Source organism: Lepidochelys kempii, chromosome 12 (assembly GCF_965140285.1).
Source record: "Lepidochelys kempii isolate rLepKem1 chromosome 12, rLepKem1.hap1, whole genome shotgun sequence".
Lineage (NCBI taxonomy): Eukaryota > Metazoa > Chordata > Testudines > Cheloniidae > Lepidochelys > Lepidochelys kempii.
Genome location: NC_136391.1, coordinates 39156755 through 39180908, shown reverse-complemented (window position 1 = coordinate 39180908; position 24154 = coordinate 39156755). Strand labels below are relative to the sequence as shown.

At 55.1% G+C, this 24154-nt stretch overlaps 1 protein-coding gene across 6 annotated transcripts in view; it reads right to left on the bottom strand.

Annotated features, from left to right (window-relative positions):
- ZFPM1 (zinc finger protein, FOG family member 1) overlaps nucleotides 1–24154 on the bottom strand; it is a 127255-nt gene that overhangs the window by 43938 nt on the left and 59163 nt on the right. For 3 of the 6 annotated variants that reach the window (XM_073308173.2, XM_073308170.2, XM_073308172.2), the window contains exon 3: nucleotides 19405–19500. The exons of 1 other annotated variant lie outside the window; for it this stretch is intronic. In XM_073308173.2, the coding sequence (XP_073164274.1) occupies nucleotides 19405–19500 (96 nt within the window). Of the gene's footprint in view, nucleotides 1–19404; nucleotides 19501–23467; nucleotides 23581–24154 lie in introns of all 6 variants that reach the window. 2 more of the 6 variants (XM_073308174.1, XM_073308171.2) reach the window with 2 other exon arrangements.

Here is a 24154-nt window from a genome sequence, read left to right as displayed (position 1 = left end):
GCTGAGCACCCCCTACCACCGTTCCCTCTAAGCCGTGCGCGTGTGCACACAGATCCTAAACCCCACGCACACGGCGAAACACCGCACGCATAAAACTTTGCACAGAAGCACAACAATTTGCACAGAAAAATTTTTTTTGTGCACACGGCCTGTCAAAAATTAGAGGGAACATTGCTCCCTACCCCTCATACAGCATGGGGGAAGTCCGCACTAGGCAAGCTGGGGCGCCCCATATTTTATAGCAGGGGCAGGGTAACATTTCAGTGCCCAGGGTCATAGGATCCAGCTCTGCAGAGATCCATAGCTCCAACCAGACCGGTAGCCTGCCTGCGTCCCGTCACGGATGCTCCGTGAGTACTGCACTGCATTGATACAGCTCCAGCCCTGATGCACCACGGCTTGGTCATTGTATCTCTGGTTTTATCACCCCCAAGGATGCAGCCGCTGACGTGGCTGAACTGGTGCGGTGCCTTCGGGATGCTAGGAAAAACTGTCCTCACAGAGGGAACATGTTGCCGCTTGGAACCAGGCTAGGCTGCCCTAGACATCAAGTGTGGCCTAGAAAAGTTTCCCCATCTATGCAACGGGTATGCTCATGGCTAGGACCAGTGTAACCAACCCATGCACACAAGGGCCTAGCTGGGGTCACTGAAGATGCTGCTCCTATCCAGAGTCCACGCCCATCCTCAGGGCTTTACAAAGCCATAGGCTTCACGCGCCTGGCCTCTGGAACTCCCCACCACCGGGTGTTCTGTGTCAGCAGAGATCCCCAACACAGAGCGTGGCAGAATGGATCCAGTCTCTCTTCCCTTTGCTTATTAAAGGGTTTGACTCCATCTTGGCCTCCCGCCCCAGGCACCCCAGCAGGTGCGTGGGGATGAAACAGCCGCAGAGCGCCCCAGAGCAGGTGTGGGGAGCTCAGCACAACACCTGCTCCAGGGACCCAGCGCGGAGATTGCCCTGTCAACACGTGACACTGACGGCTGGCAGACCCCGGAAGAAGATCCTGGAGAACTCCCGGAGGCTCAAAGGAGAGGAACCGTCCTGATGGCTGCCTTCAGGTCCCACTGGGGTTTGCAAGGCTCTACGCCTGTCCCAGAGGGTCGGGGTGAGCATTCAGCCCTGCGCTTGGCTGCTTGTGGATGGGAATGGGGGTGGGGGAAGGAAGGAAGGACTCCAAGTTCCAGCAGGATTTCTCCATCTCTGCTCCCACTACCTCCAGTGCAGGCTCCCCTCACCCCCATCCTGCAGAACACGACCTCGGCTGGCTACACCGTCTTGGCACCCACTGCCCTGGCTGGCACTCAGCTGACAGGTGTGCTCCTTAGCACCCCTGCCAGGGCTTCCCTGCCCACACAGGATGTGCACAGATAAGCACCCAGCCGACCCCGACTCCTCCGAGGGAGATTTGCACAGAAGGTGTCTCTGATGCTGTGGCAGTGGTGGCTGCTGGCTGTTGGAGAAGTGTCCACCGTACACACCGGCACCTCGGTTTCTTAGGCCCGGCAAAGTTCAGTCGGTGTAACTCCGCCGCTCAGGGCTGTGAAAAACGCCACGCTCTGGGTGATGCCATTAAGCCAGCCAAAGCCCCAGTGTAGACGGTACTAGGTCGCTGGAAGAATTCTTCCGCCCAGCTAGCTACGGCCTCTCGGAGAGGTGGATTTTCCACATCATCAGAAGAACCCCTCCCGTCGCTGTCGTCAGCGTCCACACTCTTACGTGCCGCTGCAGCGTTCCCAATGTAGATGGACCCCAGTTGAAGAGCTGGAGCTGCCATCACCTAGACCTTGCTCTCCCCTCCGGTCCCACAGCCCTCCCCGTCCCCGGCGGGGAAATGAACGCTGGCGGAAAGCGCGGGGCTGGCGTCGGAGAAGATAAAAGGGTAGCTCCAAAGAGAAGAAAAGAGCCCACCCTTTTATTGCAGACAATAACCATAACCCTGGCGGGAGATACCATCGCAGTTCATTTCAGGCCTGAATGTATGCCCTTCCAGCCAGGATATGATCAGACCCTTCCCTTTGTCCCACCTCCCGCGCTGTGATGGTATCGGGGCCGGCCGGCCAGGGCCAGCTGAATGGGAAATGCTTTAAGAAAAAAAAAAATTAGAAATAAATTAGAAAAATCCTTCCCCGGAAAGAAGGAAACTTTAAGGCTCCCAGAAGCTGCCGGCCTCCCCTGCCCAGCTGGCTGCATTGGAGGGACGGAACTGTAGACGGAGCAGGAGATCTAGCCACGAAAAGGGGTCTGTCTCAGCCGTTCTGGGGAGTGGGTAGGGAGAGGGTGACCCCCGCAGCCCATCCCCAACTTCTACACAGACTGACGCCATCAGAAGAAGCCTTGAACAGTAGTGTGACAGCTCCCACGGGCCATGCTGTCCTGCTCTGCTGAAGCACCTGCCCCTGTTCTCCCACCACGCCTCCGTATTTGGGTTAAAGTAATGAGCTGTAGCTCACAAAAGCTTATGCTCTAATAAATTGGTTAGTCTCTAAGGTGCCACAAGTATTCCTATTCTTTTTACAGATACAGACTAACATGGCTGCTACTCTGAAACCAGTAAAAAAATGCGACCTACTCCATTCTAGGCAGAGCTGAGCTGATGCGGGGAAGGGGGGAAAGGGAAGCCCAGGGCTGGAATAGCCGGTGAGGCTGGGGGTCAGGGCTGATGGGCACTGGCAGAGCTGCAGGGGGGGATCTCCCTGTTGCAGCCCAGCAGCCGGGCCAGGGAGCCAGGGCCCATTCTCAGGAAGCGAGGGGAGGAGGAGGAAGCGGAGTTGAGAGCCACGAGCTGCCGCTGGGCATGACAGAGATCCTGCCTGTGGGGCACTCACAGCCCCGAGCTGGCTGGGAACTGGGAGCCAGGCCCAAAGCCTGGGCTCTCATGGCTGGAAACGGCCAAGGTGGAGAAACCAGCTAAAGGGCAAGGAGGGTCTGGAGGGTGGGTCTCACCCTCATGCTCGGGGTCTAACTGATCGCCGTATCTGGGTCAGATTGGCAGAGACCCTCGGGGGGGTTTCTCCTTCCTCTGCAGCATGGGGCATGGGTCACTTGATGGTTTGAACTAGTGTAAATAGTGGATTCTCTGTCACTTGAAGTCTTGAAACCATGATTTGAGGCCTTCAGCCAGGGGGCTATTAGAGGAGTGGGCAGGGGAGGTTCTGTGCAAGGTGCAGGTCAGACTAGATCATCACAATGGTCCCTGCTGGCCTTCGAGTCTCTGAGTCTGACTCCCTGGGCAGCAGAGCCCACTCAGCCCCCAGGGCCTGGGGGCAGCGGAGGACAGACAAGGGGTGGTGGAGGTGCCTGCAGGGTCAGGACAGTCACAAAGGACTGCGGCAGCCTATGTTGAGGAGGAGACAGGGGCCTCCAGCTCAGACCACCCGGGGCGCCCCACAACCCTCCCTCCCTGCCGGCTTCATCCTGCACCCACTGCACGACTCCAGGCCTTTGCTGCAGTGCCCTCGCCCCACCCCAGCTCCAGGAGCTCGGAGCAGGGCTCAGGCCAGGCCAGAGCGTCCGCCCCCTCCCTCACCTTGTAGTCTCAGCAGCAGCCCCAGAAGCACCTGGGCCACCAGATCCAGACCGATCTCCCCTGGGCCACCAAGGCAGCTCCTGCCGGGCAGGGGCCAGGCCCATGGGCAGGCCTTGGGGCACGTGGGCAGGGAGGAGGGCTGGTGCAGCTCTCCAGGGGCTCCATAGAGCCCTGCAGCCAACCTCCTACCTCCCCCCAGCACAACACTACAGAGAGCTGCTGTGATGCTCCGATCGCCAGACCCTGCACACTGGCACCGAATCCCCCCAGCCCCTTGCACCCGCGTGCAATTGTGTCTTGGCATCGCAAGGACTGCAGACCCGGGAGCGGGGGAAGCAACCCGAACAGGCCACGTTTGGGGCCAGCCGCTCCTCCGTCATGCCAGCAGGGAAGGGGGCTCGGCCGTTTTGCCACCCAGCTCCGGGTGGGGCCAAGGGGGGCTGCCCCCTCAGCGCTGCCAAGTTCAGAGTTTCAAAAGGGCGGGGGGCATGGCCTCCCCTTTTAAAAAGTGTGTGCGCGGAGGGAGGGCAACAGCCCTTTGGACTCCCCTGGTCTCCCGCACCTGGGATCTTGGCAGCGGCTTGAATGACATCCCTGCTGGTACATGGTGAAAACCTGATCTGGGCCCTCCCAGCTGGCCCCACAGAGGGCACCACAATGCCACTACATACCTTCATGGGGGCAGGGAAGGTCATTCCAGCTGTGCCGGGGCACTCCCCCACCCCCGACAGGGAGGTGCTGGGGCAGTGACCTGCTATGCAGGGTAAAATGGGAGACGAGAGCTTCCCTGTTTGGTATAGACGGGCAGGGAATTGGCAAAGGAAGCTCCGTAGCCGCCCTCCCCATCCCAGGCTACTCCAGGAGAGGGGTAGCAGACAGATATCCAGCGGCAAGCATTATCAAAGAGGCAGTGCAGTCCAGTCCAGTAGGTAACACACCACACCTGGGAGCCAGGACACCTGGGCTCTATTCCTGGCTCTACCACTGACCCGTTGGGTGACATTTGGCAAGACAAATGATTGCTTTGTGCCTCAGTTTCCCTTCCCTCCATCTATCAGTCTTGTCTATTTAGACTGGAAGCACTCTGGGATTGGTACTCCCTCTCCCACTGTTTGTCTGTGCAGCACCAGGCACCATGGGGACTTGACCTCGGTCTGCTACCAGAACACACAAGCAGCCAGGGGAATCTCAGGAGGGGAAGCCCCTAGCCAGTCCTCTCAGCACCCTGCCCCATCTCACGTCTCTCCCCCTTTGCCCCCAGGATCTGCCCGCGCTGTCCCTGGGTTTCACATGGGAATGCGAGCCGGAGGTCTATTGGTTCACCCCCCACAGTCAGACACATATAGTGACTCCTGCCCCAGTTCTAACCACTAAGAGCTCCCGAGTCACCTCTGCCATTCCCCCATAGCACCTCCAAAGTGCCCCACAAACCCAGACAGCAGGGAAGAACCATCTCACCCACCATCACTTTGCAGCCACCTCTGGATTGGAACGTGGCAGCTGCTTCACAGAGCACGGCCAGACTACACAACGACTCGGGGCTGGATGCTGCCAAGAGGGAAGTTTAGCAGCTCTGGCTCAGATCATGGAAGGTGAATGTAATAACCAGGGCTGGGATTGAGTCAGGTTAATAGGGCCAAATACCGATGCGCCTTGGGAGTTACGGTTCTTATGAGTCTTTCATGAGCCCCCAAGGGCTGGGAACTCAGACGAAGGAGCACACTTCCAGCTGCACAGCCCCCCCAATGCCCCCTAGTGCACAGCGCCCCCTAGACACAAGAGTGCCCCCTACTGAGTCACCAGCACAGAGCCAGAGCAGCAAGCAGAGTTATCAAGGGTGCGGGGGACTCAGCAGGGCAGCACCAGAGGCCACGGGTGGAGGGATGCACGTGGCCCATGTGCTTGTTGGATCCAGGCGAGTTCCAGATGATCAGGTGCTGCCTCCCGCCACCCCCAAAGCCAGTTAATCTAAAACAAATAGAACGAGTTGGTGTTAAACTCAGCTGAAAGCGATAAAGAAAAATCGCTGGAATAATTTTTCCCACCCACACATACCAAAGGGAAGGGAAAACACACAAACACACACACGGCACACTAATCATTAGGATCTCTCCCGGCCCTGTCCGTCAGCACAGGCCGTCCCGCCTCCCCGGGCCCTGCTCGGCCCGATAATAAACCTTGAGGTTTGCACACAGACTCCAGGCTGAGAGAGATTATACAGACAGGAGTCACAGTGCAGATAAACACAACTGAACAAGAGAGTGGAGAAAAAGGGGAGGGGGGCGAAAAAGAGTTTGCAGTTTTAATTAGAGACAAGTGACCCCACCTTCCACGCACAGCGAGGGACCAGGGGGCTATGGGAAACCGGAAAGCTTCATTGGGGGAGGGAGGGGTCAGAGCTTCCCATGTTTAGGGGTTCTGTAAATGGGAACATGGCTATTCCACCCCCTACACACACGCTTCCTCTGCTCTGTGCTGAAGGCAGTGGGATTCAGGGGTTAGAGCAGGGGGCTAGGAGTCAGGCAGGACTCCTGGGTTCCATTTCTAGCAAGGTTTCCCGCCTGCTCCCTGATGCTGACCAAGTCAGCACCTGTTGATTCATTTTATTTACCGTCCCTGCAATGGGAGGATATTATGCCCTGGCAGGTGGGGTGAGGCTCAGAAGCATCTGGCAAGGGCTTGGCGATCCTGTGATAAAGAGGTGACGTAGCTGGGCTGAGGGATTGGTATTGCATGGGGCTGGGCTCAGGGCAGCAGGAATGAATCCAGCGGGGGTGGGGAGGTGGTGGCGGGCAGCTGAGAGCCATCGCTGTAAACACAGCCAGCAGCAATAGGAAAGGGAAGGCCGCAGGAGAGGTCGGGACACTACAGGGGCAGGGGGCTTTACGTAAAGTGCTCCAGCGAGACTGCTCAGGATCACTGGCTCTAGGCCGACCACCACCCACAGCAACTACCAGCCAGCGAAGGGCTGCCCTTTGCAGAGCGAGCTGGGCAACTCCCCAGCTTGTGCCCCTCCCTCAGCCCCATGGCGTGAGCCTTGTCCCAGCCCCAGATGGGATGTCGACACAGCACAAGCTGGGCCCGGGCTAGCCGACCCGCGCCAGACCCGATGCAGCGAGCGTGGATAACGAAGGGCACCGAAGACAGGGGAATGTGGGCGAGGGAACTTAGTGCCTATGCAGGGAATGTGCCGAGAACTAACTGGGGTGGGCTGGCCTGGGCACAGCTTCTGGGGTGTAGAGCCCCTCAGACGCCAAGGAGCATACAGGCCTGGGATTCTGAACTCTTTCGGGGCAGGCTGAAGGGGTGGACAAAGCCGTCCAAACCCAGCGGGTTCCGTGGGCACCATTCGCTCTCCAGGGCGGACAGCCCTGCTCCTCCCACGGGCATGAAAGTCAGAGAGACACAGATGGACACATGTTCTCAGGTGCTCCTCGAAGCATGGGCCGCCCTGGGCTAGCAGCTGCCATTCAGACCTGTGCTTTGAGAGCCCCTGGGCGATGCAGAGTCAAACCCCCTTCCTCTGGGAGCAGCCGGCAACCCCTGTCACTGGACCCCCCCTCAGCTTTGGGGCTGCTCGGAGATGTTAGAACATCCCAGCCCAGAAGGGATTTTTTTTACCCCCTCCGGGCAGAGGCAGACACTGCCATGCTCCGTACCACCTGAGTCTGTGGGCAGATGGCAAGAGACACAGGCTTCCGGCAGGCACAGAAATGGGATGGCTCTGGGGACTAGCTCCCCACCTAGCCAAGAAGCTGGCACTGCGAAGGACAGACCCTCCTCTAATCGTGAGGATGGGATCGGCCTGAGAACAGAAGCTAACTGAGGTTGGGCTGGGTCCCTGGGAGCCTTTCAAAGAGATGAAGGAAACTGCTCTGATTCCCAGAGTGGGTTGTGGGGGGGAAAGGAACACGCAACTCGCTCTGTGTCCATGCTGATCTAAAGGCCCTAGCTTGGCAAGAGGAGTACCACAGCAGGGTAGGGGCTTGCTTCCAAGTGAGATGTAAAACTGAGCCACAAATAACTACTTACCATTGTGGCAGTTTTCACAGACCCTGCTTTTCCACCCCAATCCCACTCTGTCTGCTTGCACGTTCAGTCTGATACGATCTTCTCCTTCACTTCCCGTCCTGCACTGTTCCACGGTGTCGCTGTGCGCTTTCAAATTGCTCCCGCGTTCCACCCCAGAAGTGGCTGCATTTCCAACCTTCTGCCTGAAAGTTCTCAGACACACAGACCTGCTAATTCCAGGTCAACCTTTGGGAGGCAGAAATAAATTCTGGCATCTGGAAACGAGCTGCCCCGGCTGGCCCCTAGCTGACCAACTCCCAAGGAGCTGCACTGGGGAATGTGCCACCCCAACTCTCCATAACTAAGAGTGAATAATCTTTACTGCGCACCCCCGGACAGAGGCAAATAAAACCAAATAAATGAGCCAGCGTTAAAAGGCCCAAAGGCTGCAGATATACTTAAATCTTTGATGGGGAACAAACTGAAAGACAAGAGCCCATAAAGTGGAAGCGGGACAATAAAGAATAGGGAGAGTTACAGCTCGGGGCGGGGGGGGGGGAAGGGGAGGTTGAGATTTTCAATTACTTCTCCCTTTTTACAGGGCTGATTGGTATTTGTGTGGTTCGAGCGGCTGCCATGATGAAGGGGCCAGAGGCTGCACGCATGTGAATGGGGCAGGTAGCTTGATCTATCTGCAGAGCGCACCCATTATTCTGCGGAAGGATAGAGTATCGATCGGCCCTGCATCGGAGACATTCCCGTAATAGCCTCAAATGAATTGCTCCTGTGCAGCAGCTGGCAGCCACGAGGACACCCCAGGCAGTGCAGGGAAAGGGGGCGTGCCATGGCTTTCCTGGGAGAGGCCTCAAGCTTATGGCAACCTGCTCCCCCTCCCTCTTCTCCCAGCCCCCTGCCTGCTCCACGTGTGCCCCGACCCGATGCCGGTCTCCACCCTCTTCCCACCCTCCAGCCACCTCTCAAGCCTGAAGACGCTCTGCTGGGGGCTGAGCCAGGAAGATTCCTTCCTAGCTGCTGCCTGGCCCCTCTGCAGCGGAGAGGGCAGTAGGAGCCCCCCGGCCTCTCCTCCCATCCACACCTGGGGAAGGAGCAAAGGAGACAGGGAAGAGTGCTTAACACTCAGGAAGCCAGTGAAGATGGCAGAGCATTAGGCCATAGGGTTCCACTTCCCAGAGGCCTCTCCCTGTCCAGCTGTTGGAGAGACTTCGAGCTAGAGTCTGGGCTACGGGACCACCCCACTCAACACCTGGGAGACAGCAGCCTGGGACATTGGCACACTTAAATCTCCCTCCCCTATTTCTCATCTGCACTGCTGGACACACTTCCCCTGTGCCCCCCTCCGCAGAGGGGCCAGCTTGCCTTCCAGATTACTCACCACCCAGCCAAGAGAACTTGCCGGGGGTGGTGGTGGATGCCAAGTCCCTTAAAGAGACACTACCGAACTATTTAAGACTCAGATTTAGAGCACTTTAAAAAAAGGGTGGGGGGAGGGAAAAGGTTTGTTAACCTCCCTCCCCAAATAAATAGTGCATTTGAGATTTTAAAAGTGGAACTAAAAATAACGTGGGGCGAGTGGAGGGGAGATAGTGTGGGGGGCAGGGAAAGTCGTCCCCATCACACCCACGATGAACTAGGGCACAAGCAGCAAGGAGTTTAATTCCACTGCCCAAGCTGGGCGCCCTGCAAAAAATTTTAAAAAGAAAAAGTTTGCACGCACAAGTTAAACGTGGAAGGATTTCGAGAGATGAAGGGGCGGGGTTTCAAAAGTGAATTCATTTGCATGTGCAAACAGGAACTACCAGGACTGGGTCGACAGAGTGTGTACTCGAGGTGTGCAAAGGGCCAATTAGGTAGCTCCCCTGCCATTTTGGACATGCAACTACCCAGGTTGCATGTGCGTCTCTGGTAATTCCACGCACACGCTTCCATTGCACGGCTGTGTGCAACTGTGTGTCTGGGCAGTTTAATCAGTATGGTCGAAAGCCATTTCAGAAACTCCAGTATGAATTTGGGGGTCTCCCAGTATGACTTGTCATGGCAACAGCGTCCTTTTAGCCAAGCGCCAGTGAAGCAAGGGATCGTACGTGGCCATCTCTCGGCTGTTCAGGCTAATTATAGAGCACGGAGCCCTTCCCATCACCGAGACACTCACCATCCCTAAATTACTATTATGTCTTCGCAGTCTTTAGTGCAGTCGATACAGACCAGACCTGAATGGGGCAGCAGAGCCATTGTTACAGTAAATCTACCATACTTGGACACCGAGCTAGCCTGCGTTGCACAAGACTGCCAGTAAAGAGCTTAGCCTGGTGATGAATGAGGGGGAAGAACTCATTACTTCTCCGCAACCTTGATGCCTGAACCAGTTCCATAAACAACCTTAACTCTCACCCACTTCCCCTGAGAAAGGTACCTGGAGGTTTGGTTCTAGAAGCCACCTCACAGTGCAGTTTCTGAATCCTTGCAGGAAGGGAATGGGGTAGTTAGTCTCGTGTGGTACCCAGTGTGCATCAAAAGATGAAGGGGAAGGTCATCTGGGGCTATTAAAACGGCTATACACAGGGTGGAAGAGGCAGATGGCGTTACAGAGTCAGAGTAAGGCTGTTTGTGGCAACTTAAAAACCATGAATGCCCTGCAATTACTAGCAATTTGCCAGTGAGGCTTTTGGGTGTAATCAAGGATGTGAATTTACACTGATCTTGAAAGGTTTGGCGTCTAGGAATTGCCTTAGTTTTTCACACTAAAGTCCCGGTATCATTGGTTCCAATGAGGTACAGCTACCCGCACTCTGTGGCAGAACAATGCCATTTCTGACAAGTATCCAATTCAGATGAGATCACAACCCAGATTAACCAGACACTGGGGGGAGGGACGAGACTCAGTGACCCCCCCCCCATCGTAAAGGGCAGCTCCAGCCCCAAAGAGAGAAGAGTCCGGAAGATAAAAGACGACAGGTGGAGATGAAAAGACTAGAAGCCGGGAGAGAACTGGGCGACAGAAGCAGGGTGTGCTAGCGATGAGTACCACTGTGCACTATTCTTAGCCAACCACAAACAGTCAAAGATTTCAGGAAGCTGGGTGCAGTGAGAATGGAGGTCTCAAGCTAGCTACACCGCTGATTATGGGGTCATTAATGGTGCTCCATTATGTGACAGTACATGCTCATGGACCAAGGAAAGGGATGAGATGCTTACGGGCCGGCCTGCTCTGGGGTCTGATCATTACTGCACCGGATCTCCCAGAACCAGAAGGGTTTCAAGTTCTGGCCAACTGGATGCAGTGCCTGGATCAGCATCTAGCTACAGCTATGGATGCACGAGGACTGCATCTCCATCCTTGAACCGCTAGGCGAGCCCCAGTGGAACGCCAACCTGATGCGTTCATGCTGAAATATACACACACAACTTAGATAAAGCCTGAGAGATGGGGGTTGTCTCTCCAGCACCTCAAATCTCTGAATGGTGCCTCCTTCTGGGGTATTAAGAAATTAAAAAACCAGCCTCTGCAAGGGGGCAGTCTTGGGCACGGTGCCTCAGAGGACTAGGGTAGGAAGGAAGGGAAGGGAAGGGTGAGAGCATCTGATCCTTTGGAAGGGGGCTACTGAATCTGAAAATCAGCATAAAACAGACCCGTGCACCTTATTCTCTCCCAGGATTGGCTAGAAGCTATTTTTAACAAGGAGCGAAGTCAGTCTAGAGATTAAGCCTTAGCGACTGAAGGCAGCAATTTGTGAAGTCACTTGCCCATCCCAGGTAGGAACTACTTTCCTGCCCCACTCCTCTTAGCAGAATCCTCCCACCGTGAAGGAGGAGGGTCTCCTTTTGAAATGGGCAACAAACTGGCTGGCCAGTCAGGACTTGAGTAGGGAGCACTACGGGTCAGCACAAGAGCCAGCCTATAAAATAGGAGGAAAATGAAATGGCACAGTACCTCTGTAAACGCTCCCCAGTTGAGGATTATAGATTATAGCTATCAGCTATTTGCATATCAGAATTTTAAGCAGCCAGCCACCTCCAGTGAACAAGGTCATTTCAAAGATAAAAATATTCCTTCTCCCCTGCCTTTCACGTTCAGTCAGCATGTCACACAGCCCGTGCGAGAGATTACCAAGGAGACATGGGAAGGGGTCCCCCCAGTGCACAGGGAACTCTACAACCCAGTGCGAGGCGTTCCATCAGCCCAGGGGAAGTGGATGGGAGGGGGGTATCCAACCTGCTACCGGGTTAGAGAAATTAAACGGGGGAGGGTGTGTGTGTGTGGGGGGGAACATCAGAAAGACGACGGGAGGAGCAGAACGGGAGAAATCCAAATGGGGGCATGGGAGAGGGGCACTGCCTAGACACAGAGGAATGAAGAACAGGGAAGATCTAGGCTCATGGATGAGCCGCAGGTCCCTAGAGCCATAGGAAACTGACCATATGGAGCATGGCCACCTGAGTCGAGGAATGGGCCCTGGATCAGCTTTCCAGGAAGGAAAAGTCTACATCCCCGCCAGCCAATGCTGAGTGTGTGTGCGAGCTGTGGGAGGGAAGGGGACCCCTTCTCCCTAGCAGGAGGGAGGCCTGCAAGAAACGAACCTGTTGGGTCACCTGAGGAAGGGGATATATGGGACTGATCCTGTGAGGCCTCAATGGAGAACTTCTATGGACTTCAGAGGCAGCTGCACCAGGTCAGATGCCAGGCTTCCCCTCTGCTGGCAGCTGCACTGCTTCATAAACAAAAATGGACCCACATGAGCAGCTGGCAGAGGGGGAAGGGGAAAAAGCTAAAAGGGACAGTAGCAAGCTTAACCCCCGCAGAGCTGGAAACAGTTATGCCTAGTGCACCAGAACCAGGAAGTGAAACTGACCAGTCTCGCTCCAGGTGTGGAGCAAAGAGATACAGGCGAGGTGAACAAACAGCGTAAACACCAACGGGGGAAAGCATGCTGGGTGTTTCAAACACTTTCAAACTGAGTGATCCAATGAATTGACACGGCCCCTTCAAATGGGATCTCCGGGACACTTGAACAGCTGTGGGGCAAAATCCACCCTTATGAAGCTGGGAGAACAGAGTCGCCCACTCTCGCGATTCTATCACGATATTTGTGATATTTAGGGTTTTACATCTCTCCGAGCGCCAAGGCTTTAAATCCATCCCTCATGTGGAAAATGGGTACTAATCCGGCCAGCCATGTTCAGGAAAGAGGGAACACAAACTGGAGCAGGTGCAGAGAAGGGCTGCTACGGTGACCAGGGGAATGGAGAGCCGATCGTATGGGAGGAGACTTTGGGGACGTCGACACTGCAAAAACACCCCACAGCAGCGAGTCTCAGGGCCCAGGTCTACAGACTCGGGCTTGTGGGACTCGTGCTACAATGCTAAAAATAGCTTGCTAGATCTTCCTGCTTGGGCTCGGAGACCCACCCCTCTCGCCGGGCTTCAGAGATGAAGCAGGAATACAGAAACCACCATTTTTTGTGCTCTAGTGCGAGCCTGAGTCTGTGGACCTGGGCTTGGAGACTCATTTGCTGCAGGTGTTTTCATGTGGCCTAGACATACGCTAAGAGAGCTTGGCTTGTTTAGCCTAGCTAGACACAGTTTGAAAGGGGATCGGATTGTGCTCTATAAATACAGCAGGGGGTAAACACTAGGGAGGAACAACAACCCTGGAAGCTAAAGGACAATGTTGGCACAAGAACAAATGGGGATAAACTGGCCATGAATGAATTTAGGCAGGAAATTAGAAGGCTTCTAACCCTCAGAGGAGTGAGGTTCTGGAACAGTTTCCCAGACAACCCCGGCCTGGCTTGATGATGGAGTTTGATAAGTTTATGAACAGGATTATCTGAGATAGCAGGGACTGGACTTCATGGCCCAGGAGGTCCCTTCCACCCCTATGTCTCTGGCAAGCCCAGCTTTCATTTAAAAGAGAGGACAAGTTTCCAGGTCTCATGGTTTCATAGAGAAGCTTAAAAATGTCCCTCAAGCGCACCCCAAAGGACCAAAATCAGAAGGGAGATCAAAGGAACCCCCTTTAAAAAACTGATCTTGATTTTAAAGCCCATCTCATGATTTTAAGGGGATCGCTTTTAAATGCTACTGGATGGCGATACTGATTATGTCTTCACAAGTCTGTGTATCGCCTCGGGCAACTTGGGTGCTACCACAGTGGCAATTGTGAATTCCTAACGAGGGGCAAACTTTACATAGAAATGGGGGGGAAGGGGGAAGAAGGGGGTGAAGGGCATGCAGATAAGTGTCCATGCTTGCTCTCTTTAGGTGAAAGATCTGATCTGCCCTGCATGCTGGGAGTTCAGATCCCAACTCTGCAGCCAAAGTTTAACACTCACACTCACTCCCAAATTTGAGTTGAGCTGGACCATGCCCCCCTTTGGCATGTGCCAGTCAAGTAAGTGGGGGTCCAAACCTTTGCATCTCCAGCAAGACTGGCCCCCGCAGAATGGGGGTGTGACCAGTTTCACAGGTGACATTAGCTGCCCAGGCAGATGGGGGCGGAGGGGTCCAGCTACAAAGTATAGCCCTTATATGTAGGCTCGCAGCCCACCTTTGCTCAAAAAGCCCTTGTTGCATGTTAGAGGGGAGAGGAGGGGGCTGTCACCTGGTGGCCATCTATGCAAGAGGCCCAGGTCTGGAAGCCAACAGGGGTGGGAGGAGAAACCCTCCCAGGCAGACGGGGAGTTCTGCCAGTGTATGGAGGCCGCAAGATCTAGCCAGCCTAGGGGGTGGAGCTGAGACACTCCCAACAAGGTTGCGGCAGGGCAAAGCCGTCTCTTCTCCGCAATCAGTGACCAATAGCCACGCAGAAGGAGCCCTTTCCCTCACCCAGGGGCCCATCCCAGCAGGATTCCATGACCCTACGCAAGGGGGCCACTGGTTAAAACGTGGACGCTTCATTAGCCAGCTGTTTGTGCCCAGAGCAAAGTGGAAGCCATTTCTGTAGGCCCTACAAAAACATGTTGCTTTCCCCCTCCCAAGCGACACAAGCCATGAACCGGTATGTTTAAAACAATCCTGGAAATAGGTCCTTCAGGGGGCTTCCCGAGCGAAGCTCAGTCGCATTCAGCAATTTGGAGTCACCCGCCAGCATCTCCTTTAAAGGAGTCATTCCGTTATGCGGCCTCCTTCAAAATAACTTCATCCTCCGGCCGTCCCCCAGGACTTAGCATCGCAGGCAACCTCTCCTCTGTCACGGAGAGGCGGCCGAGGGGTCAGCAAGCGGGGCATGACGGCGAGCTACCTCGCCCCTTTGCCGCTCTCCTTCGTGACAATCCCAGAGAGGAAAGTGATGCTGCTACGGCAAGTGCCCGGGCGCAGCTCAGCCTGGCGCAAGAGGCAATCCCGGGAGACACCTCTCCCCTCCCCCGCCAAGCCCCACAAGTCCCAGAGGAAGCGCACACGGAGCAGATGAGAAGTGAGATCCAGAGAGGCACAAAGAAAGGCGGCTGGGAGCAGAGCCGCTCCCCCGCTCCCCCTTCACACTGCATCTTCACAGCTGCCATTGCTGACATGTGGCGGATCCTGCCAGATAAAAAGAAAATTCAGGCTGCTCAAAGTTTCCCTTTTTGCCAGTTCTATTCCTGATAAGGGCAGTGCCTGCACGGAGGCTGATAGACGGCCTATCGCGGCGGTTAGCTCGAAAGGAACACCCTATCGCTCCAGCATCGCCGGACTGCCATCAACTCCCAGCCACACAGAAATTAATATCGCTCCAATTACCAGAATAGAGATGGGCTGGGAGAAGGTGATAATAAAATCTCTTTTACATAAAGAATGCAAATAACTCACTCTGGCGAGGGCGGGGGAGGGAGACGAGAAACCGGTGCCACTTTCCACGCACACCTTCAGCCGACTGAAAGACGACATGCAGGGCGGCTCCGAGCCTCTCCTATTTCACTGCTGCTTCGGCCTCTCGGGCAGCTGGAGAGGGATGCTGGGGCCAAGCGTGGAACTCTCTCCCCCACTCCTTTTAGATCCGTTTGTATGCAGTGTCATTAGGGACATAGGACCAGAAGGGATTTCCCGTGCCAGAACAGGCAGCCCCATCACACTGTGGATCATTCTCCTCCCAGCTTAAAAGTGACAAGCGCTCTAGCCCCTAACGCCAAGCGTGTGTGTGGACACACGCTGCTGAGCCCCAAACTCTGCTCAGGACTCAGAAGCAACCCTACAAAAACAAACCCAAGGTGAGTGGCTCAGCACCAGCCAGCAACCTCGTCGCAAAACAGCGTTCCCAGGATGGCACTCGCGGGGAACCTGACCAGCTTGCCCAGGGCATGTTGTGGAGGAAAATTACACGGGAGATTTGACCTCCCAGCTTCCTAAGAGGTGCTGAGCAGTGAGACAAAGCTGCTGAAGGTATTGTGGAAAATACGATGACAATAACCCAATTAAATTAAGTATCCAACCCCTTAATGATCTCCCCTGGCATTGCCAACTGCTGGGATGTGGGTGGAGTAGGAATACCTTGCTTTTTATTCCCTGGCTTGGAGGGGTCCTGATCATGCTGCTTCCCCCGCCCCACAACCCCTTGACCTCCCCCGTCCAATTCATTCCACCAGGTGACCAGTCAGCCAGAGGAGAGCGGATCTGAATATGGGGGATAGGAAGCGGGGAAGCTGCTTGGCTGGAAAGCAGTGCTGTAAAAGGAAGAGGCAGAACAGCCTGGGCTGAGGCCGCTTATTAGCAATTAGGCTAATGAGGATGAGAGATCGGAGAAAAAGAACACATCACGTCACCTCTCCTCCGCCTCCCTCCGTGGTCACTAGGGCAAAGGGCCGGGGTGGGAGGGAGCCGATAAAGAAGAGATTGGCGAGGTGGAAGCCGCACAGATACTTCCTGCCAACGCATCCAGGAAGGGCCAGGGATATCAACTGGAGCACATTTCCCTTCCTTGATGAGTTTAAACGGGGGAAGGGGGGGAGGGAGGGGACCACTGACAGTATCAGCAGCAAACAGCAGAGAGATTCATGGGGGGGAGGAGGCTGGTTAACTCTCCTGCCCCAGCCAAGGGACGGGCTCAGCGCTTTGCCAGGCCCTTCCTATCCCCAATGGGCATGGCCCCATAGGGAAGGTGGCAGGACTGATCCCCAGACTTGCCACAGCGCCACCCCACCACTCACACTCCTGGTCGCTTTGCACCAAGAGAAACGTCTGCCCCCTAGGAGGATAGGCAGGGCTAGCCATGGCATGGGGCCTGCTCAGTGCCACGGAGCTTGTCGCCAGTGGGTATTTCACCAGATGAGGCAAAGCCGCTGGAGACGGGGTCATGGGAGCTGCACGTGTGCCCTGGCACTCGACGTTTCCCAGCTGCTTCAATAGCAGAGCCGGGACAATCTCCAATGTGACCGACAGGCCCCGCCTTAGCCAGGCAGCCCTAAGCAGGGGCCAGAGGCCAGTCTTTCGTCAGGTGGTCTTTGCCATGGGTGGCACCTAGGGAAGGGAGGAAGGGCCTGATCGATAAGGCACACGCAGGCAAAGCCACAGAGCCGAGAGCTTCACGGGCCCTTCTCCCCAGAGGTCCAAAGTCAAACCGATAGCAATCGAGCCCCAAGGTCACCCCTTCCCAGCATGCAACGAGGGCTCGAGCAGAGAGGGGAGGGAAACCCAGTTCTTCTTTTTTTAAAAACCCAACCTAACATCTCTCTTTCCGCAGCTCTCCCCCTAGCCCTTCCCTCGCCCTACCCCCATCCCATCCCATGCAGCTCTCCCCCCAGCCCTTCCCTCGCCCTACCCCCATCCCATCCCATGCAGCTCCACTAGATAGGAGTGTGACACACTGGGGAGTATAAGGGAGACCTAAACGGACGTTTGGAGCATCTTCACCTACGAAGAGGACAGCCCAATGGTCCTCTGAGTCGCAAGGAGGATATACACACACACTGCACATCTGTTAAAGTGCCAGGTCTACAGCGATCCTCGCCCAGATTTGGGGGAGGGGACCTTCCACCTGGGCACCATGGCCAAACGTTACCAAGCCAAGACCGTAAGCTCCTTGGGAAGAGACTGTGTCTTCCGCTTGGTTTCTAGATACCACAGCGATAGGCCCACCAAGGGCCCAGATAGCGTGCACAGCACTGTACTGTCTGGCAGGCATCACGCAAAGACATTCAGACTCAAAAAACAGAGATGACAAGACAGGAAGACGGCGATATACGGCTATAGACACTTCTTGGGGTTTTGATAACATCACTAACCACTCTAGCTCTCTTCTTGTGGTTGCCATGATGCTATCAAAGCCCCACTGTGACTGTGTAGGAACATAGACCAATGGCCAGAGCTGGCATCGCAAATCCAGTCATGTAGCGGTCAGCGCTGGGTGATTTTTTCCAGAGGAAGGGAAAAAAACATCATCCCTGGATCACCTTGCCTCGCGTGCAACGTTGTCTATCGACAACTCCTCCTTCCTGACACCACATGCTACCTAGCTCTCACCCTGAAGCATCTTCAGCGTGATATCAGCATGCAGTTATAACCCAGGCACAACATTAATACAAATAAACAATTAATAGCTATTCAAGTCCTTTCAAAAGAAATCCAGCTGCAGTATTGGCTCCTGCAACAGTATCGGCTCCTGCAACAGTATCTGACTCTGCTCTCCTGCAACAGTGAGTTCCACAGGTTGGCTGCAAGTTTACATCTAGTCCTATTAGTGGTAAATATACTGTCCTTCACCATGTCATCAAATGACCCCATACTCTTCTGTTAAGGGACAGGACCTGTGTCCCCTCTGGCTCTTTCCTTTCTCCTGGCTAAATCCTGAGGTTTGTAATATTCAATCATGCACAAGTCCTACCAGACCCCGATCTCCTTTGTTACCCTGCTCTGAGCCTCTTTTAGGATCAAAGACACCTGTTTTGAGGCTGGAGGCAACAAAGCCTGCAAGCCACACCACAAATGAGTTGAAGGTACAGAACAGGGGAGCGAATGCAGCTCCTGCTTCAATCCCAGGTTTAGGCCACCAGCTGTGCTTCCTTTGTTCTCTGGCCTGCGTTCTGCAGGAGATCAGACTTTCTGATCACAGTGGTCCCTTCTGGCCTTGGAATTTAGGAATATTAGGGGGTGGGGGGACATGACAAATGTGGCATTCGGATTTGGAATTCAGATTCCAACCCTCTCCCCTCCTTCAGATGCAGGAAGTCTGGGGGTGCTCGGATCCTGAGTCTCTGCTGCCTACAATGGCTAAATACACCATTGACGGTGTATTTCTCTCAACGCCCCCATTTCTTGGGCCACACATTCAAGTAGTTTGTAACTTGCCCCGCTCATTGCTAAATCCGTGTGTGTCGGAGGAGGCTGGAGGGGTTGGGTTTCCTCCCCATGGAGCATTATTCAGGTTTCCTTGTTGACATCAGGAGACTGCTCACCCGCTTCCCCACGCCCTCCAGCTGTCACCCCAGCGTCACTGTGTGACCAGACCTCCGGAGACATTGGCGCCCATTCTTCTCAAAAGGTCACTTGCCGGCCGAGCTACTCCCAGCCGCCTCCACGGAGCCCTTTGAAAGGCAAGCGGCCCGGGAAGACACTGACATTCAAGACGTTCGTATCTGCCTGGTCATACATGACTGGCCAACCAAGGAAGAGCCCAGAGACAATGAGCAGCATGAGAGAAAAGTCAAAGCCATGAAACCCGGCAGCCAGGCTGGCCGCTGCCTCCATCCGAGGTCGAGCCACAGCACTGTTCAGCTGGAAGACGGCGGAGGACATGCTCCTCACAGGGAGAGCACAGGGGCCGAAACGTGGCACTACGCGCTGCTGAGCCCTCCCTCCTCGAGGGTGCAGGGTGTCCCAGCAGGGTTCAGGATGGGGCAGAGGACATGTTTTGGGGATCGGGGGGGGGATTTACCTGGCCCGTTCCATGGATTCAGCTCCTGCAGATTTTCTCCAGGCTCCTGCTTTTTTGACTCCTTGGGACTTTCCGAGGCTTCTCTGGACTCTGCTTCTGGAACGGAAGAAACGGCCGGTTACCGTGTCGCACAAGCTCAAGAGGAACGTCAGCTACAACTTCCCACCATGCTGGGGACTCCTCAGCCAGCCCAAAAGCCCAGCGGAAAAGGGCCATCACAAACGGGACACAATAGCAAGTGATGCCCGAGGATGTTCTTCACCGAGTAGAACTCCACGGCCTTTCCCCACCTTTCTCATCTCTCGTTCACTTCCCAAACCTCCAAGCTCAATCCCGATCAGCCCATGATGCCAGCCTCCATCGCCCAGTTGCTACCTTTTCAAACAAACCCCTCCGTCCTTTCTCCCAGGCTGCCCTCTGCGCCTGGGGAGGGCGTCCTGTAAACACCTGCAAAGCCATCTCATCCTCTCCCTTCAAATCTCTCCTCAAGCCTCTGCTCTCTGCAGTGAAGCCTACAAGAAACCTCAACAATGGTTAGGCAGCTGGGGCGCTGAGATCACAGCCTGTCATTCTGGCTTCCTTGTGCTCCCCCATTGGTCCGTCCCCATCGGTCGCCTCTTGCCTTGTACTTGGATTGGAAGCTGCTTGGGCATGAACTGTCTTTCTTCTGCATTTGTAAAGCACCTAGCGTCTGATCCATGGAGATCTCCTAGGCATTAAGATACCGCCAATACTAATAAAATGCCCAGTCCTTCCTGTCTACTCTGCAGGTGTTCCCAGTGCAAGCGAGCAGGAGGGAGCCTTTCCATCCAGGACTCCTGGGTTCCTAACCGTGAACAAGGGAATAGCAGCCATCTTGAAACCCTTCTTAAGCGGGTATTAGTCCATATGCAACCCCACTGCTGTGCAAATCGACGTGGCTGGTAGTTCCTGCTGCGGGCACAGCCAACCACTTGAACAGCGGACGTGCCCCAGGTCAACACTTAGGGGTTCCGGGAAAGTCCTGCAAGGGCAGCATCCACTGACGTAGCAGCATGCTCGTGTATGGGGCAAGTGAAATGGGGCCTTGTGACTAGAACACAACGGAGGGCTGGACCCAGGTCAGAGGAGTACTGGCAAAGCGGGGTGGTGAGCAGCAGCCTGGGAGATAGGATTAGAGTAACAAGTGGGGGTTGTGCACCAGCAGGGGGCGGGGTCAGGACTGATGTGCGCTGGCCGATCGAATGGGAAAGGACCTGGTATGGACTCGTATTATCCACGCACGGAAGGGAACTTCCCTGTCGATCCAGAGAACAGCATTGCCAACACGGGAGAAAGCGAGACGGGATGGGTGTGGGGGGCAGTGGGGCGTAGCAGGGCGGGAAGAATTGGCATTTGTGGATTTAAGAGCAACTCGGGCAGATTTTTAGAATTGCATTAGCAAAACATGCTCCAGGAATGGTGATCAGTTGCACACATGCAACCAGCGAGCTACTGCCCACTAACGCAACTGTGTAACGGCATGGGGCCAACACCTGACCCTCGGTCTCCTGCCAGCTGCCCCGGGCAGAGGGATATCGCACAACACTAACCAGGTGGGAGCAAGACCTTCAGCTAAAGGAGAGGGATTGTCTGACGTGCCGGTGTTTGTAAATTTCATGTCCACCCTGATCACGCCAGAGAAGCATTCAAGCACGTGACACATGCAAAGAGAGCAGAGACTGACACTATACGCCCGAGAGCAAACCAAGAGTGGGTGAGCATCTGGATGGATGGCTGTGCAGATTTCAGCACCTTCCCCCCCGAGTTCCCAGAGCAGGAGTTGCCAGTTCAGAACCAGGCAGAGACCCCTCTCTCCTTCTCTATGGACTTGGAAGTTCTCATTAACATTCAAAAGCCTGAGGGAACCTGTGGAAAGGAACCTCCTTGCCTTTCCTCCCACCAAGGGCCCCATGTCAGGGAGCCTGTTGAAATACAGCTCCCGGCATGGCTCTCTTTGTGGTATCTACATAGCAACTTGATAACAATTATTTTCTCCATTAACTGCTGTTAAAGATGGTGCCGATAAGCCTATCTGCATATGACAGTGCGACAGATTAGCGCCCAAAGTGCATGTTTGTCTTCACGTCCAGGGCGGATAACCACTGCAAAGCCCAGATCGATCGGCGCCATAAAGAACGCCCCTGGGTGACGTCACCAGCATTGGCAATATTAATACAGGTGATAAGCGGGATGATTAACATCAAATAAATCAATCCCTGGGCATAAAAGCCCTATTATTTTTGGCTATAAATCAAAGTGCCTGGCATATTGATTTTTATCCATCTCGCTGAAAGCTCTCGCGGCCGTTAGTGCCGCTCGGCGGTATCTGCATTATCACCTTTTTATCAAAGCAGCCTAGTGCCAGGTGCAGCTCTCCGGCTGCATTTCCACCTCCCTAACCCCCCAACCTCGGAACTACACCGAGCTCCCCAATCAGATAAAGAGCCACTCGCTTCCTCTGTCAGCCCAGCCCAGCGGGGAGCAAAGTCTGCCAGCAACAAACCACTTCGCCTCAAAAGGAGCCTCCTTCAACAACCCCACCCCCCAAGACCACCTCAACCACCATCGCGCTTGGTGGATGACTCAGGGCCACATTCAGCGGGGACGGGGTCGAGGGGAAGAGATACAGAGGGTCACGGACAAGACTCTGGCTTGGAGGAGCTCATGCTCTCCTACCATGCTAGCTGTCCCTTATCTGGGAAGATTATCAGGAGATTTAACATTCTGCTCCCTTTGCTCAAGGCCTCCTCCCCGGGGAGCTTTCCTTCCCTTTATCTATGGGGCAAGTGCTCGGGTTTATTGACTGCCAAGTCAGAGGCCAGAATCTTCTGGTGGCATCGATCTCTGGAAAACTTTGCTATCATGGCAGGTCTCGGACTTTGACGGAGGGTGGGTGCCTGCAAGGAAATAACACCAGCACATGGCGATTGTGGAATCTGACTGCAAGAGCCACCTGGTGGGGTCCGGCCCAGGAAGGGGTGTGTCTATGATCTGCACCGCGCATGGGATAAGAGAGTGTTTCAGCTCCAGGCAGGGGAAAGAAACTAACCCTCTCCAAAATGTGCATCAGATCTAAGACTCTGGTACCCCTCACACCTGGGCACGACTGGGTTTATTAAGATCACCTGGCTTTGTTTTGGCACCACTGATCTCAAAGGGCACTGCAAACATTAACTGATTACACTTCGCACCCCCTCCCCAATATAGCTAGGATCGCTTTGCGCCGGCATGAAATGCAGTCACCTCCCAGGATGGGGTGCAGTGTGGCTGCGGATTATTGCTGCGTGCCAGCCAGGGATGCTGCATGATTGTTTGGACAGGAAACAAATGACCAGGTAGCAAGCATCACGCCACTGGATCCATGCCTAACCGGGGCAACTTCCTCCAGTGACATCACCATGACACCCATGCAACATCATGTGCACGTTTCCACTGGGGAGAGAGAGACAGCTATCCACGACCCTGATCCACGATCCTTAGCGGCTGCAGGATGGCTCCACTTTATGGGTCACTTTGTACCTGCTAGCCAATGTCACCAGACTGCACTGGCCCATTTAAAGAGGTGCAATGCAGCCCTGTACCTACCGGATCACCCACTCCTGCATCCCCCGCACTCCCTTGGAGATGTATGCCTACTCTGGGCTCGTGCGCTCGAGGGGAGGGCTGTCCTCAGATCACTACACAGGGAGGGTTAGAGGAGCTGAAACGGACATGCAGCCATGAGGCAATTAGCAGTCAGCTCGGTGTCCGTATCACACCTCAAGTTTCCACGCTCCTGCTTCTGGCTCCCAGTACCCTCCCCCCATACAAGCTCAGGTTGCCTCCACCAGACTGTCAAGCAAAGGGGCTGCCAGAGAGAGACGGGTCAAGAAACGGCCCTCCAGTGAACACAGGAAGAGCCCATCTCCTCCTTCCGCTGGCTGCACTAGTGAAAGTTGGGGCAAAGGGGCACCGGCTGGACCAAAGTCAGAATTACTGTGCCAGGGCACCTTCCGATGGGAGGGTCAGGTTAGGAAGCATTTCGAGGTGGAGGCCTGGGTACCTTTTGCCAGATCTCAGGCCCCATGGAAGTTGCTCCTCCCAGGCTGATCGCCAAACAGAGAGCCGAACACCCGCCACATTTGCGTGGAGTTGTGAACCCTGCGGGGCAGAGGCCTGGAGGGAGAAAGTGGTCAATGAGCCACGAGAGATGTCCCCTGGCCCAGCCAGCAGCTCCCCCGACATCAGGGAGGAGTCTCCTTATGCAGAGCCAGAGGGGAGCGGGTCAGGGATGGGCTGAGCATGGCGCTCGCAGATCTGCAGATGACAGTTTTGATGGCATCATTCTGCCAGTCTTGTAACACCAGATACAGCCCCAGCGAGAGGCCAGACTGGTCGCTCCTCAGCCACAGGGTGTCCAGGAGCAGCACATGTCGAGACCACAATGCTCTTCTTTTCCCACACCATTTCTGTGGCCTGGTAAAGGCCGGGGGAGCCAGCCCTCCAACAAAGGCAGCGATCCAACCACTAGAGAGCCAAGAGGAACTCCAGCTCCTCGAAGACAGAGCTGCCTGTGAGTGACTCCACCTCGTTTGCCTAACACCCTGCCCTGGAAAGCCACCGCTCAGATGCCTACTGGATAATCACAATCAACACTCACTAGCTTCCTCGAAGGGGGTCTTAGAGGCCAAGCAGTGGACAGGCCTTGGAGAATAAGCAATCCGGGTATTGTCTCCGGAACAGAGTTGAA